Source organism: Zootoca vivipara, chromosome 1 (assembly GCF_965207765.1).
Source record: "Zootoca vivipara chromosome 1, rZooViv2.hap1.1, whole genome shotgun sequence".
Taxonomy (NCBI): Eukaryota; Metazoa; Chordata; class Lepidosauria; order Squamata; family Lacertidae; genus Zootoca; species Zootoca vivipara.
The window spans coordinates 54886571-54900120 of record NC_142582.1 but is presented as its reverse complement, the minus strand read 5'-3'; the positions used below and the strand labels follow the sequence as shown (position 1 = coordinate 54900120).

The window sequence follows — 13550 nt, the reverse complement described above, 5'->3', positions numbered from 1 at the left end:
GGTTGGACTGGATGGCCCTTGTGGTCTCTTCCAACTCTATGATTCTAATTTGCCGGGCACTTAGGCACCCAGGAAGTCCTTCATCTCTTTGACGCAAGGGAAAACAGTAATGACGGGTGCACCTAGGTACATTGCAAAGGCAGAAGCAAACGAAGAGGCTTGTAAAGCATCCTTGAATTAGAACTTTCCCGGCTCGATTCCCCGCTGTGTTCATGCCGAGCAATATACTGTACAGTACTGTACAGATCTTGCCAAGAAAACTACATTTCCCAGAAACCTGTCGTGGCTGGGGCGATAGCTGGGCAGCGCCATAAACTGCGCCTAGACTCGGTGGGTCTTGCGTGCCTCCTGTCATGAGCAGAGACGATGGAGCTGAAGGGGACCAGGAGCTTTGGAACTACTTTTCCCGGCGCTCCCCGCGACTCAGGCGGAAGCGAGGTGTGAGCTCTTGCTTGTATTTCTCGGTTCTTCGGGTGCGTGGCCGCAGCTGGGTCGCGAAAGCAAACCTTGATCCTTGTGTACGCGCAATCCCTCTTGCGGTTGTTCCCAGGCGCTTCCCTGCAAGGGGCGATCACGCTACCCATTTATACGTTATGCCATCTAGCAAGTGTAACTTCCTTATTGCTCCTCATAGTTGCTTTAATGGCGCGGTCGGGGGTGTGCATTGGGCAGCAGAACCTGCAGTGCTTGAAACTCCTTGCAAGTTGCTCTCTGGAACTGCTGTGGGTTCAGCTTCGCTCGACAGCCTGGATCCAATAGATGTTTCGTGTGCTAGTTGAACAGAGATTCGATCGGGGATCCTGCAGCCCTGCAGGTGCTTCTGGACTCCAGCTCCCATCAGCCTCATCCACAAGGGGGAGGTGGCCTGGGTGATGGAAGTTGTAGTATCTGGAGAGCAGCAGGTGCCCCAGTTGTGCAAGGTAACTGTACTGTAAGTTGCTTACGAAGGCTGTTGCCGCAGCAAACCAATTTATCGCTTAAATGCCAGCAGCTTTCTTGCGGCAGAGCACTGGACGTCATGGGACTTTGTGCTTTATTGTTAACTTTATGAGGCTGGAGTTGGTTCCTTGTTCAGCACGCATGAGGGAGCAGCCTGAATGTGGAACTGACGTTTGCACACTTCTGCGCCTCGCGGTAAGCTGTCGGCAGCCGCGTTTCACCGCCAGCGCCGCGCCACCCCGAGAGACTGCCAGCTATAAGTAGTGCCAGCTTAGCATTCTCTCCCATCCAAGGTTTTTTTTTCTTCCATTGGCTGCCGTTATGTTCATTAAACCGAGCGACGGTGAAATTCAAAGCTAAAAGACGGGGTAGTTTGTCACAAGTTAAATCTGTTCACCAGTCGATGCCAGAAATGATTCTAACTTAAATATCGACCCACAAGTGCTTAAAGTCCTCCGTCTCTTTGGAAGCAAAGGAAAGCAAAAGCAGCAAGCACCTGGTGCGATTTTCAAAAGGAGCTATTTTGCCTGGTAGTGCATCAGTGTTTATTAGTTCTTGTTGCAGTGGCCATTTTCTGCTCTTCCGTTTGACCCTGCTGATACTTACGGTAGCAGTAAAGCTATGAGACTGTAAGTAAAAAGGTTGATCATAAAAATAAACGATTCTAGTCAGGTAGCTGGTCAAAACATGTTAGCAAAGCCATATTTTGAGTGAAACATTTCCAAAGTTGGCTGTAGTTTCTATGTATTTCTTATCTTACAACTACTAACCCTTGATGTTTACACTTCCTTTCCTAAGGGAGTTTTAATACTTTGTTCTAAATCAGGCATCCCCAAACTTCGGCCCTCCAGATGTTTTGGACTACAATTCCCATCTTCCCCTACCACTGGTCCTGTTAGCTAGGGATCATGGGAATTGTAGGCCAAAACATCTGGAGGGCCGCAGTTTGGGGGTGCCTGTTCTAAATCTATTGATGGGTTTGTGTGTGTGTGTGTGTGTGTACGTTGTTAATTAATTTGTGGGGTGAGAGAAATTCGTAAGTTCTTGGGTCCAATAAAAGTTAGAATTAATCAAGGATTGGGGAGCTAAAACTGTCGAGCACTGAACCACTGGAATATTAACAACAACAACAACAACAACAACAACAACAACAACAACAACAACAACAACAACAATTCTATACTGTCCTTCATCCAAGGATCACAGGGCAGTTTAAAATATAAAGGCACCAAAATGCATGCCATAGTAACAAACAAAAACACAGTAGTTACTCTGTGCTGGACAGCAGAGGGATGTGAGCCCCTCCTCCTTCTAGAGAGGTAGGTAGTAAGACAAAAGGCCATTTTTCAGTCGCAGTGGACTGATGTAAGCAAGAGGGAAAATAGTTTTGGGTGGGAAGCAGAGTCTATGGAGAAAAGGAGGTCACAGCACAATGTGGGCTGACAGTTTGAATCCAACGTGGCAGCAATGGTAGAAACAGCCCTCCTGAACTGTAAAACTCCTCCATATAATTGTGGGAACTGTAGTTTGTTAAGGGTGCTGTGAATTGTAGCCCAGTGAGAGGCAAGCTACAATTCCCAAGCTTATTTTGAGGAAGCCATGAGCTTTGAATGTATGGTATGGGCGTGACCCCAAACTGAACTGGCAACTTTAAACAATTTTTTGTGGGCTGTGCCCCCACAGAAATCACACAGGACACAGCTGCTTAGCAGCTTTCACTTTTGCATCAGCACATTTTCCTCTTGGTGTACATGGTGAGTTAATGGCGCAAATGTTTCAGTAGAGCTCTCCAGTTCATGAGAAGGTGCTAGTAGAAGTTGTCAGCCATCCAAACTGAGAGTCTGGCTGCAGTTAGACAAGAGACTTGTAAATAAAAAAAAAAAAGACCCTAGATTGTCATTCACTTAACTTCCAGCCCACCTTTGCACTGTGAAGAGCGATGTTTCAGTCATTGCCACGGTCTTTTAATGCGCACACTCTGCAAGCTTCTCACTTCTGTCTTGAAAGCAGAAGTTGGGGTGATCTTGTGACCGTTGTCTCCCTCCAGAACCCAGTGGTTGCAGGTGCAGCATCTGTGCAGGGCTGCTGGGTTGGTATAAAAAGTCTGTGGTTTGCACCTTTCAGTGTGGGGAAAGTTCATAAATAAAACTGAAAACTAATGTGGGGCTATTTGTTTTCATATGCAATTGGCTGCAGTGACCTTTATTTTTGTCTGAAACTCAGCTATGGCTCTTAGATCAAGTTGGATCCAGTAGTAGCCCATCTAACTTCACTTTATGAGTGCCAGTGTTGCTTACACAAGTTTGCCTTGGTCCACAGAAGAGCCTTGGATATCAGAGTTGGACATAACACATGGTATCTGCTGCCTAACTAGATTTAACTAAATTTGAGTTGCATCCTGCCAGATCATATGATTAATTCGTTGTAGGTTCTGGTTCCTGATCAACAACTGTGGGGCTGTTTTGTTTCCCTGGAAACTTTCTCTTCAGTAACATGTGTACTCGTGTGGTGTTTCTGTGCGACTTGGCTTTGGGAATTATGGAATCATCAGTACCATTTACTTTCCAAAGGAAGTCGTTGAGCCTCCTTCTTTTAGTGGACAGGGGCTGCAGACAGTAGAAGCCCCTGCCTGCTGACACAGTTGGATATAGTCTTTGAGGTGTGTTATCCCATTGGACAAGCTGCTGGTAACTGCTGACCTTGACTTTTGAGAGAATAGTGGTTAGAATGTGAATTGCCTGCACCAGCCTGGGGAAATTCCAGATCTACCTTCCACTTAGCTGTGAAGTTTTGATGTTTCTTTCTTTTTTTATTTTAAAATAATCTTTATTGATTAAAAATAAAAATAAAACAATACATCCAACTCTGATAAAACAAAGCAAATACACAAATAATCCATCATATAAATCCAAATATAGTTTAACCTATCTTCTACAATATTCTTAACTTATACCTTTTCATAATCACCTATATTCTTATCTTCTTATACATTTCGACTTCCCCTTCTCTTCCTTCCTGGCTTCAAATTTATAATCGTTTTTGCTGCTTTTGCTTATCTTCCTCTTGGGAACTTTACAAGATATTTGTCTTAAACCCAAGTTCCTTTATTCCAAATTTTTCCCAATTTTCTTTAAATTTTTTGTTCGAACCACCCCTTATCAAGTTTGTCAATTTGGCCAAATTGATGTAGCTGATTATTTTCTCCTGCCACTCTCTTATAGTTGGGACTTCCTGGCTTCTCCATAATTTAGCAATTAAAGTTCTTGCTGGAAGTTTTGATGTTTCATGGTCTGTGGTGGTCATACTATTGAAATCAGTTCCTCTGACCCAGCGTCTGGGACTCCACCCTATTTTGGGTTACAAAACTATGTGACAGAAAAGCAGTTCTCTGCTGAAGGGAGGAAAGCAGAACTAGGTAGTAAGGAAAGGGAGGAGGCAAAAACATTGCTGGTGCCGGAACCAGCAGATGGTTGGAGAGCTTTTACAGCTAGCTGGTGTCTTGCCTTCTCAGGTGTGCTCCCTGTGAACAGAATGATGCCCAGAGTCTCATTCTTGCTGCTCACAACCCTACTGGGAATTCTGGGGATCTTGTGTGTGGTGTTCACAGTCTACTGGACCCAACACTGGCTTGGTGGCTTTGCCTGGGATGGTTCTTCTAAGATGTTTAACTGGCATCCAGTTTTCATGGTAACAGGCATGTTGGTCTTGACTGGTGCAGGTAAGTGAAAAGAGGATCCAATCCTTTTCTGATTTCCCCTCCTCCTGCCCCAGTATCAGAGCCGATATTAACATCCTATATCCTTTTAAGTGTGTTTGTGGGAAGGGGGGGGGTTGTTTTATTATGTATTTTGTGTTTTTATCTTATGTGAACCACCATCATCGGATGAAGGGCAGTATACGAAACAAGCAAACCTGGGCTAATCAGTGACTTGGCTATTTTGGGGGGATGTGGGGAGGGTACCTGAGCCACCCTGGCTCTAGTGACTTCTCCCCCTTTCTCTCTTCCAGCAGTGCTAGTGTATCGCGTGCCCCTCTCTTGGTCGGGGCCCAAGCTGCCATGGAAGCTGTTGCATGCAGGATTGACCTTGGCAGCATTCATCCTAATTGTCCTGGGACTGGTGGCCGTCTTTGAATATCACAACAAACAGGGCATTGCCAACATGTACTCCCTACACAGCTGGCTAGGGCTTGGCGCTGTGCTGCTCTTCTCCTGTCAGGTGGGTAAGAACCTAAGAAGCTGTAGCTTGGTGGCAGAGCACATACTTTGCATTGGGTGTGGCGGACATTCACACCTCCAGATGTTGCTGGACGACATTTCTCATCATCCCTGAGTATTGGCCATCCTTGCTAGGGCAAATGGGAGTTGCTGCGCTGCAACATCTGAGGGCCAAATATCCCCCCACCCCTGTTTTACATGCAGAGGGTACTTGATTCAGTCCCAGTCACTTTTATGTAGGGCTGGAGCAGGGGAAAACCTGTCTGAAACCGCCGCTTTTAGTGTTTGGGAGGGATACAAAAAACTTCAGGTTTGTTGGATCTACTTTGTTTTTTGTTTGTTGGTTTTTTTTTACAAGAATCCCAAGAGCTACCAACCAGAGTTAGGTGCAAAAGACATATTTGGAATTAAATAAGGTGGTTGCTTCCTAGCACAATCTCAGCCCATGAATCCCAGTACTGGGAAAGTTGCCATTTGTAGATCTAACCTCCTTGAATTCATCGTCATACTTCTAAAAGCAAAGTATTTTGGTGTGTTGTCACCTGTGCTTTTTTTCTGGGGGGACGCAGGGATACGCATACCCCTAAACATTTTGTGAATTTAAGTTTGGCCTCATTGAGGGGCAGTATTTCAGTATGAGTAGGAAAATGAGAGTACGCCTAGGACTATGCAGAATTAGACAAAATGACAGGAAGAATTTGAATCCGGCGGGATCAGAAGTTCCTAGAAGATTGGAGTAAATATATGAACTATTTGGAAAATCAATTGTAAACAATTGAATATGCTAGTGGGACTGCAATAAGTTGTAAGGAGGACTATATGAAATATTTCAGATAAAACTCATGAAAAGTACTAGTAGTTATGGAAGTTAAAGTAATAGTGAAAAATGAAATGCAGGACTAAGTGAGAAGATTGAAAATCACTAGACGTAGTTGATGGAAGTCCAAAAAAATGTTGTATAAGATAAGATGTTATGTGGAGTTTGGAAAATGTGTGTGTGTGTGTGTGTGTGTGTGTGTGTGTGTATAAATGAGAGTAACCTTAAACTTTTTTTAAAAGAAAAAAGCACTGGTTGTCACCCACATTGCATAGAAGATATACTTTTGTCTTAAACCTGCTGCCTGACACTTCCTGTATTTTGTGAGAGTGAATAATTTGTTGTAGCCACCCTTTTCATAAATATTAGGTTTCCCCCCTCTTGGGTAATCCCCTCCCCCTCCCCCACTTAATCCCTTCACCATGTGCACATGTGGTATTAAAAGTTTGTTTCAAACATTTTATTTATTTTATTTAAAAAGTTATCTGTAAAAGCGCAGTAGATATTTGAAAAAAAAATTAACCTAAATTGTTCTCTGGTGGCTGTCTATCTCTCTCCCCCCCCAAGCTCGCCTAGCTAGATTTTAGATCATGAATATAATTAAACAAATACTTCTGCAAATCTGGTTGCCACATTACTTGTGCTCAGTCCCTGTGCAGATACCATGCTGGGCCCCTCCTCCAATATTTGTTTCTGAAAAGATCCCAATTTCTTATCTCTTCCATCCAGTGGGCCATGGGCTTTGCGTCCTTCTTGCTGCCTTGGGCTCCCACCTGGTTCCGAGCCTTGTACAAGCCCATCCATGTCTTCTTTGGCTCTGCCATCCTCCCTTTAGTTGTGGCCGCCTGCATCTCGGGCATCAATGAGAAGCTTTTCTTCAAACTGTGAGTAGCAGAACAGAGAGGGCTTGATACTGGGAGGAGGAAACAGTCCGCGCTAAAAAGACAATGGATAATATGTTGCTGGTTATTTATACTGGAGAGAGTTGGTAGTCTTCTGGGGTACAAATAATGAGGGGTGAAGAGGAAGCTGCTCAGTCTGGTCCAGATCGATAGCAGTCATTATAAAATTTGAAAGCAATGACAGCTTGTAGACCAGGAATGAGGAACATATAGTTCAGCAATATTTGGAAGGCCGCTGGTTCCCCATCCCTGTTTTAGAGGTACAGAAGGGAAATGTGTCCATGAGGCAATGGGGAACCTAAAAAGGCAGTTAAGCCGCATGTAGTAGCAGCAGCAGACAGGAATGAGGAGCTAGTGTCTGGAGGCTTGTAATGTGAAGATAATGTTCTGCTCAATAGGTCATTCTACCCGTTTCATTGACTATAAGCTGTGCTCCAGCCTCAAGCCCAAATGCATTGCTTGGGTGTCTGGGACAGCAGAATGGCTGTTGGAGCAAAGCTACATATAGTGAAAGAGATTACGTGGCTTAATATGGATTGTTGGCACTCTCCAGATATTTCCTTCTTCATGGGTCTCTGGGAAGGTGTTTGTGGTGCTATTGGCTTTTCATCAAGCATTTTTGCTTTCTGTCTGTACTTTTAGAACAAACACAACCACACCCTACTCTCAGCTTCCTGCAGAGGCATGGTTTGCCAACATATTGGGGATGCTGATCCTGGTCTTTGGACTACTGGTGTTGTTTGCCCTTGCCATGCCAGCATGGAAGCGTCCAGATGTGAATTTCCAAGATACCCAAGAGGTGGTATTATTATTATTATTAGCCTTTAAAATTTATTTATTTTACTACAACTATTTCCTGCCTATCCTTCAAGGCAGCACACAAGGTTTTCTGTCTCCCCCACTACAATTTATCCTAACAAAAGCCCTGTGAGGCAGGTTAGGCTAAGAGCGACTGGCCAGAGTCACCCACTGAGCTACATGGTTGAGAGGGAATCTGAACCTGGATCTTCTTGGTTTAGTCTAGCACTCTAGTCATAGAATCATAGAATCGTAGAGTTGGAAGAGACCACGAGGGCCATCCAGTCCAACCCCCTGCCGAGCAGGAAACACCATCAAAGCATTCTTGACATATGCCTGTCAAGCCTCTGCTTAAAGACCTCCAAAGAAGGAGACTCCACCACACTCCTTGGTAGCAAATTCCACTGCCGAACAGCTCTTACTGTCAGGAAGTTCTTCCTAATGTTTAGGTGGAATTTTATCACTACACTATATTGGCTCAAACCCACCCAAGATGTATTGTGGATTGTAATTCATGTCTGTTGAGTTTGAATGGTAGTGTGTACTAGCTTGGACAAAGTAGCAGAGGGATGGGGGAATACTTTTTTTAAAAAAAATGAAACTCTTGTTCAACTGTTGTTAGGATGAGAGCAATGTATTTTCACTGTGTACACACAAGTTTCAAGTAGATTTGGTGCATCCCAAGTTTACATGTTTTTTTCTGTCATCCGCATGATTTTATCCTCCTTCAAGTAGAAACTTGCACCACCTCCCAATAATTCAGATTTACCTGATACACAGATAATGCAGTAAGGGGGGGAAATCCAACATAAAACCACATGCTACACAAATATGAATATACTACTGTAAAGCATATATGGTGACACCCATATATGTACGTGTGTGATGATGCTTTTCTGGGTGTCATGTTTTCATCATCAACTCTACTTCTGATGACAAGGCAGTTCTCAATGGGCTTCTGGTGGGGCTGAGTATGACATCATATATGCTTTTTTCCTTTTCCTTTTTTAAAAAAAAATCTGCTGTTTTCCGCAAATCTAGTATATCAGAAAACTTGTATCTATATTTCTTTTAATGGCAGTGCACACAAGTAAGCAAATACCTGTGGAAATGCTCATAATGGACCACAGGTGTCCTTAAGTCAGAGAGGGGTTCTATAAGTACTAATGGGGAAGTACTAATTGAGGAGAGGGGGAACTATAACACATAGTATGAGTATTAGGGTGATGACTTTTTTACAACCTCATTTCCCTGTATCATAATTTGATGAGCTTTCATTAAAGATTAGATAAAATCTTACTTTCAAAGAGATTTGATTTTAAAAAAACCTCACGCAGAAAATGATTTAAAAAATTTTATTTATCAGTTTTTTGACCAATTTTTGAAGTCATTGTAAGCAGTTATAAAATTGAACCCAAGCTTTAGAGTCACATATATACAACATTATTTAGGGTCATCAAACACACAAGGAAGCTTTTTTTAGCTGCAGTAACAGTATAGACGTCGCTAGAGGACGATGTTTTGCTACCTCTCCTGTAGGTTATTTTCCCAGCATGCCCGGCGGGGTCTGCTGGCTGAGTTTTGAGGTCCCAAAAAGGGGCTTTTACCTTGCGCAGGTGTGACTTTTGTATATCCTATGTTGCTAAGAACACTCCCCATTGTGGAATGTGGTGTTGTGTCCAAATTTGATACAAAATATATATTGAATTGTTAATCCAGTTTTATGAAATGGTAGTAAAACGGCATACAAAAAAAATAAAAATGGTTTGTGCGTGACCTTTTTAAATATTTCAATGGAATATACCTAATTTTAGTCATTAATAGGCAAAAGTTCATCCATTTGTGCTACAGGAAATAATTTTTGGGAAAAAAAGAGAAAAGGTCATCACCCTAATGAGTATAGCCCATCAAGAACTGACCGATAGTATGGACAGGAGACATTAAACTTCATTAGATTATGGTTTGTGGGGTTTTTGGTTTTATTATATATATATAGAAAGAACTGAACAGTGGGGCGTGTTTATGAGATGTCATTATCGGTTAATGATAAGACATGTTCCTTGTGGATTAATTATTAGTCTGACTGGCTTTCATCCATTCTCTGTCCTCTTCCCCCATAGCCTCCGTGGGTTTATATTACAGAACATTTGTTTTGACAACACAGACATAGAATGAGACGTGTGTATAGTAGTGGAACTTATCCCTGGCAAAAGGAGCCACAGTATGGGAGCTAAATCCTAGAAATCTGGTCTGAATTTTCTCCGCAAGAGGGCTAGACTGAACATCATAAGCAATAGACAATATGTTCTGAGAGAGTTCAATATCCAAGGAAAAATTAACATATTAACAAAGACCTACATTGGCTCCCAGTACGTTTCCAAACACAATTCAAAGTGTTGGTGTTGACCTTTTTTTTTTTTTTTTTTTTTAACATACTTTTTATTAATTTTACAAAATACAAAAAAACAAAAAAACGGTACATACTTAAACCCCTTTTCCACCTCCTTCCTACCCACCCACATGGGTCCTCCCCTGCCACAGAAGTATCCCATGTTTGTGAACAGTCAGAAATGGTCCATTTTATGCTTGGATTTCTGTCCTCCTCCCCCTCCCCTGACCCCAAAGCTCCCCCCTGCCACCAGGGAGCTCCAGCAAACCAGGGCAGTACGCAGGAGGACATCCATCCAACCATCTATTGTTATACCAAAAAAAGAGAAAAATAGATATAGGAAAAAAAGGGGAAAAAGAAAGGGCGAAGAAAAAAAAGAAAAAGAAAAAAACAATACAAAACAGAAAAATTTTTCTTGCATTCATAGTTGAAAAACCATATTTTATGGGCTTCCCCTCCCCCCCTTCCCCGGTTTTCATCCCTTTTTTATCATCTGCAACAGTTTCTTACTTTATAAAAATACACCTTTGTATCTTATACAACTTATAAATCAATTGTTAACATTTTCATCTAATATTCAAATCACTGAAAATTCAAACTCCCATTTTCTCTTCCCGTGCCTAATTTTTTTTTCTCCCTCTATAAGCCTCCATATTTTCACATTTTCCAAAATCCATTCACTTTTAAAACTATAACTATTCTCAATTTAACCTTACATCCCCGATTACCGGCTCCACCCCCCCCAATCCAGCAAATTCCAAAATCAGCAGACCAGTTATAAACCTGTTAATCCATCCTTATAATCACAACATCACTTTCCCTTCACCCCACCCCCTGTTTACAGTCTCTTGCCATCCAGGTCACCATACAGGACCCCTGAATTTCTTCTCTTCTCTGCATATTTTTTCCTTCTTCCCTGTGGGCGTTCTGGAGTTCCAATAATACCAATCGTGCCCCCCTCAAAGGCACGGCACTCCATCCAACTTTTTGTAGAGTAGAGTCATCATTTTTTTCATGGTGTGTTTCATTTTGTGTTGAATCATCACAGTCCTCATCTTCATCTTTTCCTTCCCCATCATTGTCATTCTCACATTGCTCTTTTTCAGTGTCAAAAGCTTCATCTCCTAGAAAATCATATTCCGCCATCACCTCCTGAAATTTCTGCTGTAACTCCTGTCGTCGTGTCTCCTCTTGACATAACTCTATTCTTGTTTCCCACATTAAGGTCAAAACAGACCGCTGGAACTCAGGGGAACACTTTTTTGTTGACATATTTCAGTCCTGCCAAGGTCAAAACTTATCACGTGGGGTGGAATATGATCACAGTTTATTTTCTCGACTCCATTTTAACAAGCTGGCTGCATTCTTCAAGTCTTGTTAACAATAAAGTTCGAACTCACATTTCACAAGCACTTAAGCCAAAAAAGAAATTCCACAAAGTCCAGAAACACAAAGTGAAGTAAAATTTGACTTATAAATCCTGATCAACTCACTGAATTGCCTAGGCTGCCGGCTCCCGAGGGAAAGAAAGGTTTTTCTTAGGCTTTACCTCATTGCTGCAGGGCAGTCATAAACCACAGTCTCTCTCCCCTTTTCACCCTGCATCAAAGGGGATATTCTCTTTGATGCCTTTGAGGGATCCTTTTGAATTACAAATCTTCTGTTTATGGCTTCGGGTTTCTATTTACTGTCTCTTTGTTGCCGTGGGGGGGGGGTGGCTTCCTCTTTTCTCCCCTCTCTCCCAGACCAAATTGTTTTATAATCCAAATCGTGAGGTTACTTACAGTCTTTTCCAATCGTTTTATTTTCGGAAGAATCCAGCGCTCTCCGCCTTCGGCTTGAAGCTTCTCCCTGCTAGAATAACGTTGCCGCTCAAAATGGCCCCCGCGACTTCTACCCTCCTCGCTCCGGAGCTCTTATTAGAGCTAACCGAAGAGTTGGGGAGTCCGGATTGGGTCTGTGCCGAGCAAATTGCCCTCGGGACGCCCTTCCCGAGGTTCTAAGGGGCGCAGCGTTGCTCTCGCTGCCCTCCCCACTCCTAGCAGAGACGGGCCGTCTCGGAGACGAGACGAAACCCCGCCGATCGACGCTGGCGCTGAACCCGGAAGCCTGACCTTTAAAGCCCTAAACGGCCTCGGTCCAGTATACCTGAAGGAGCGTCTCCATCCCCATCGTTTTGCCCGGACACTGAGGTCCAGCGCCAAGGGCCTTCTGGCGGTTCCCTCACTGCGAGAAGCAAAGCTACAGGGAACCAGGCAGAGGGCCTTTTCGGTAGTGGCGCCCACCCTGTGGAATGCCCTCCCATCAGATGTCAAAGAAATTTTCTGGGAAGTTTTTAATGTGTAACATTTTAATGTATTTTAATTTTCTGTTGGAAGCTGCCCAGAGTGGCTGGGGAAACCCAGCCAGACGGGCGGGGTACAATCAATCAATCAATCAATCAATCAATCAATAATAAGATAGAAAGCTTTTGGAATAAAGCTTTATTATTTACTTCTGGTGTTCTTTTTCTACAGCCCTTGCTACAGGAAGATAAATGAAACAGCAAACAGGAAGGATTGTGATCCAGACCTGTGTGGTGGCCTGTTCTCCACTGAGATCTTCAGCCGTTCTTGCTTCTGTTTTCAGTGCAAGAGTTGAAACTTTAATTGTGGCATTGAATTGTCTGGTCTTCTGGGTACTTGATTAATTCCCCCCACCCCACCCCCGGCTTGCTCTTGTTGAGTTGCTGAGCTGCTGGAAATCCAGGTATCTCTCAACAATTCATTTCTTAGTTACTATTGTGCCATTATGACAAGTTCCCAGATTTTTGTAATTCATGGACTTATTAGAAACCTAAATTATCAGATGAAATAAAGGATTCCTTCTAATTGTTTTACTGTTGGATTTACAGGTGCTTCCACACTAGGTGTTTAGTGTGGAATTGTCATGCTTCAGGCATTCACTTCTGAATGGGGCATCCATACAGTACTGACATCCATGTATTGTCCCTCCTGTGTTTTCTTGTGACTCTTGTCAGGTATTTGTATGTGTTTAAGAAAAGAAAAACAGCACAATTCTGAAGGTGTCTGCGGCCTTAGCAAATCCATCTTCTTAAAGGGTTGGAGTTTCAATGAGTGTGTCCAGATGAGGGTCTACTGCTATCAATCATGACTCTCCCATTACAGTATAAGCAGAAGTGCAACTGATTATCCACCTGTCTCTGGTGCTTTGATGCAGTGTCATTATATTTTGTCCACATGGTGGCCATGACATAACCATAGCTGCCAAGTTTTCCCTTTTCTCGCGAGGAAGCCTATTCAGCATAAGGGAAAATCCCTTTAAAAAAGGGATAACTTGGCAGCTATGGACATAACTGTATGGAAAAGGTTATATCCTTCTGTTTCTTCACCTGTCGTTTGGCTGTCACACGTCTCCTTTTCCTTACATTTTGAAGTGGGTGCTTCTTAGCACCATTTTAACTCCCTGCTTTGTGAGCCCTCCTGTGTG

At 43.0% G+C, this 13550-nt stretch overlaps 1 protein-coding gene across 7 annotated transcripts; it reads left to right on the top strand.

Moving 5' to 3' along the window:
- The first annotated feature begins 298 nt into the window (after positions 1–298).
- On the top strand, positions 299–12931 carry CYB561A3 (cytochrome b561 family member A3). 7 transcript variants are annotated; one of them, XM_035123759.3, is made up of 6 exons: positions 303–438; positions 4451–4657; positions 4948–5156; positions 6702–6856; positions 7517–7673; positions 12578–12931. In XM_035123759.3, exons 1-6 carry the CDS (start codon positions 354–356, stop codon positions 12599–12601), a joined length of 837 nt encoding a protein of 278 aa, XP_034979650.1. In that variant the 5' UTR covers positions 303–353; the 3' UTR covers positions 12602–12931. The 7 variants fall into 7 exon arrangements, with proteins under 7 accessions (XP_088521033.1, XP_034979650.1, XP_088521023.1 ...); XM_088664897.1 differs by lacking the exon at positions 303–438 and adding an exon at positions 579–609; XM_035123767.3 differs by lacking the exon at positions 303–438 and adding an exon at positions 792–920.
- Positions 12932–13550: the final 619 nt, after the last annotated feature.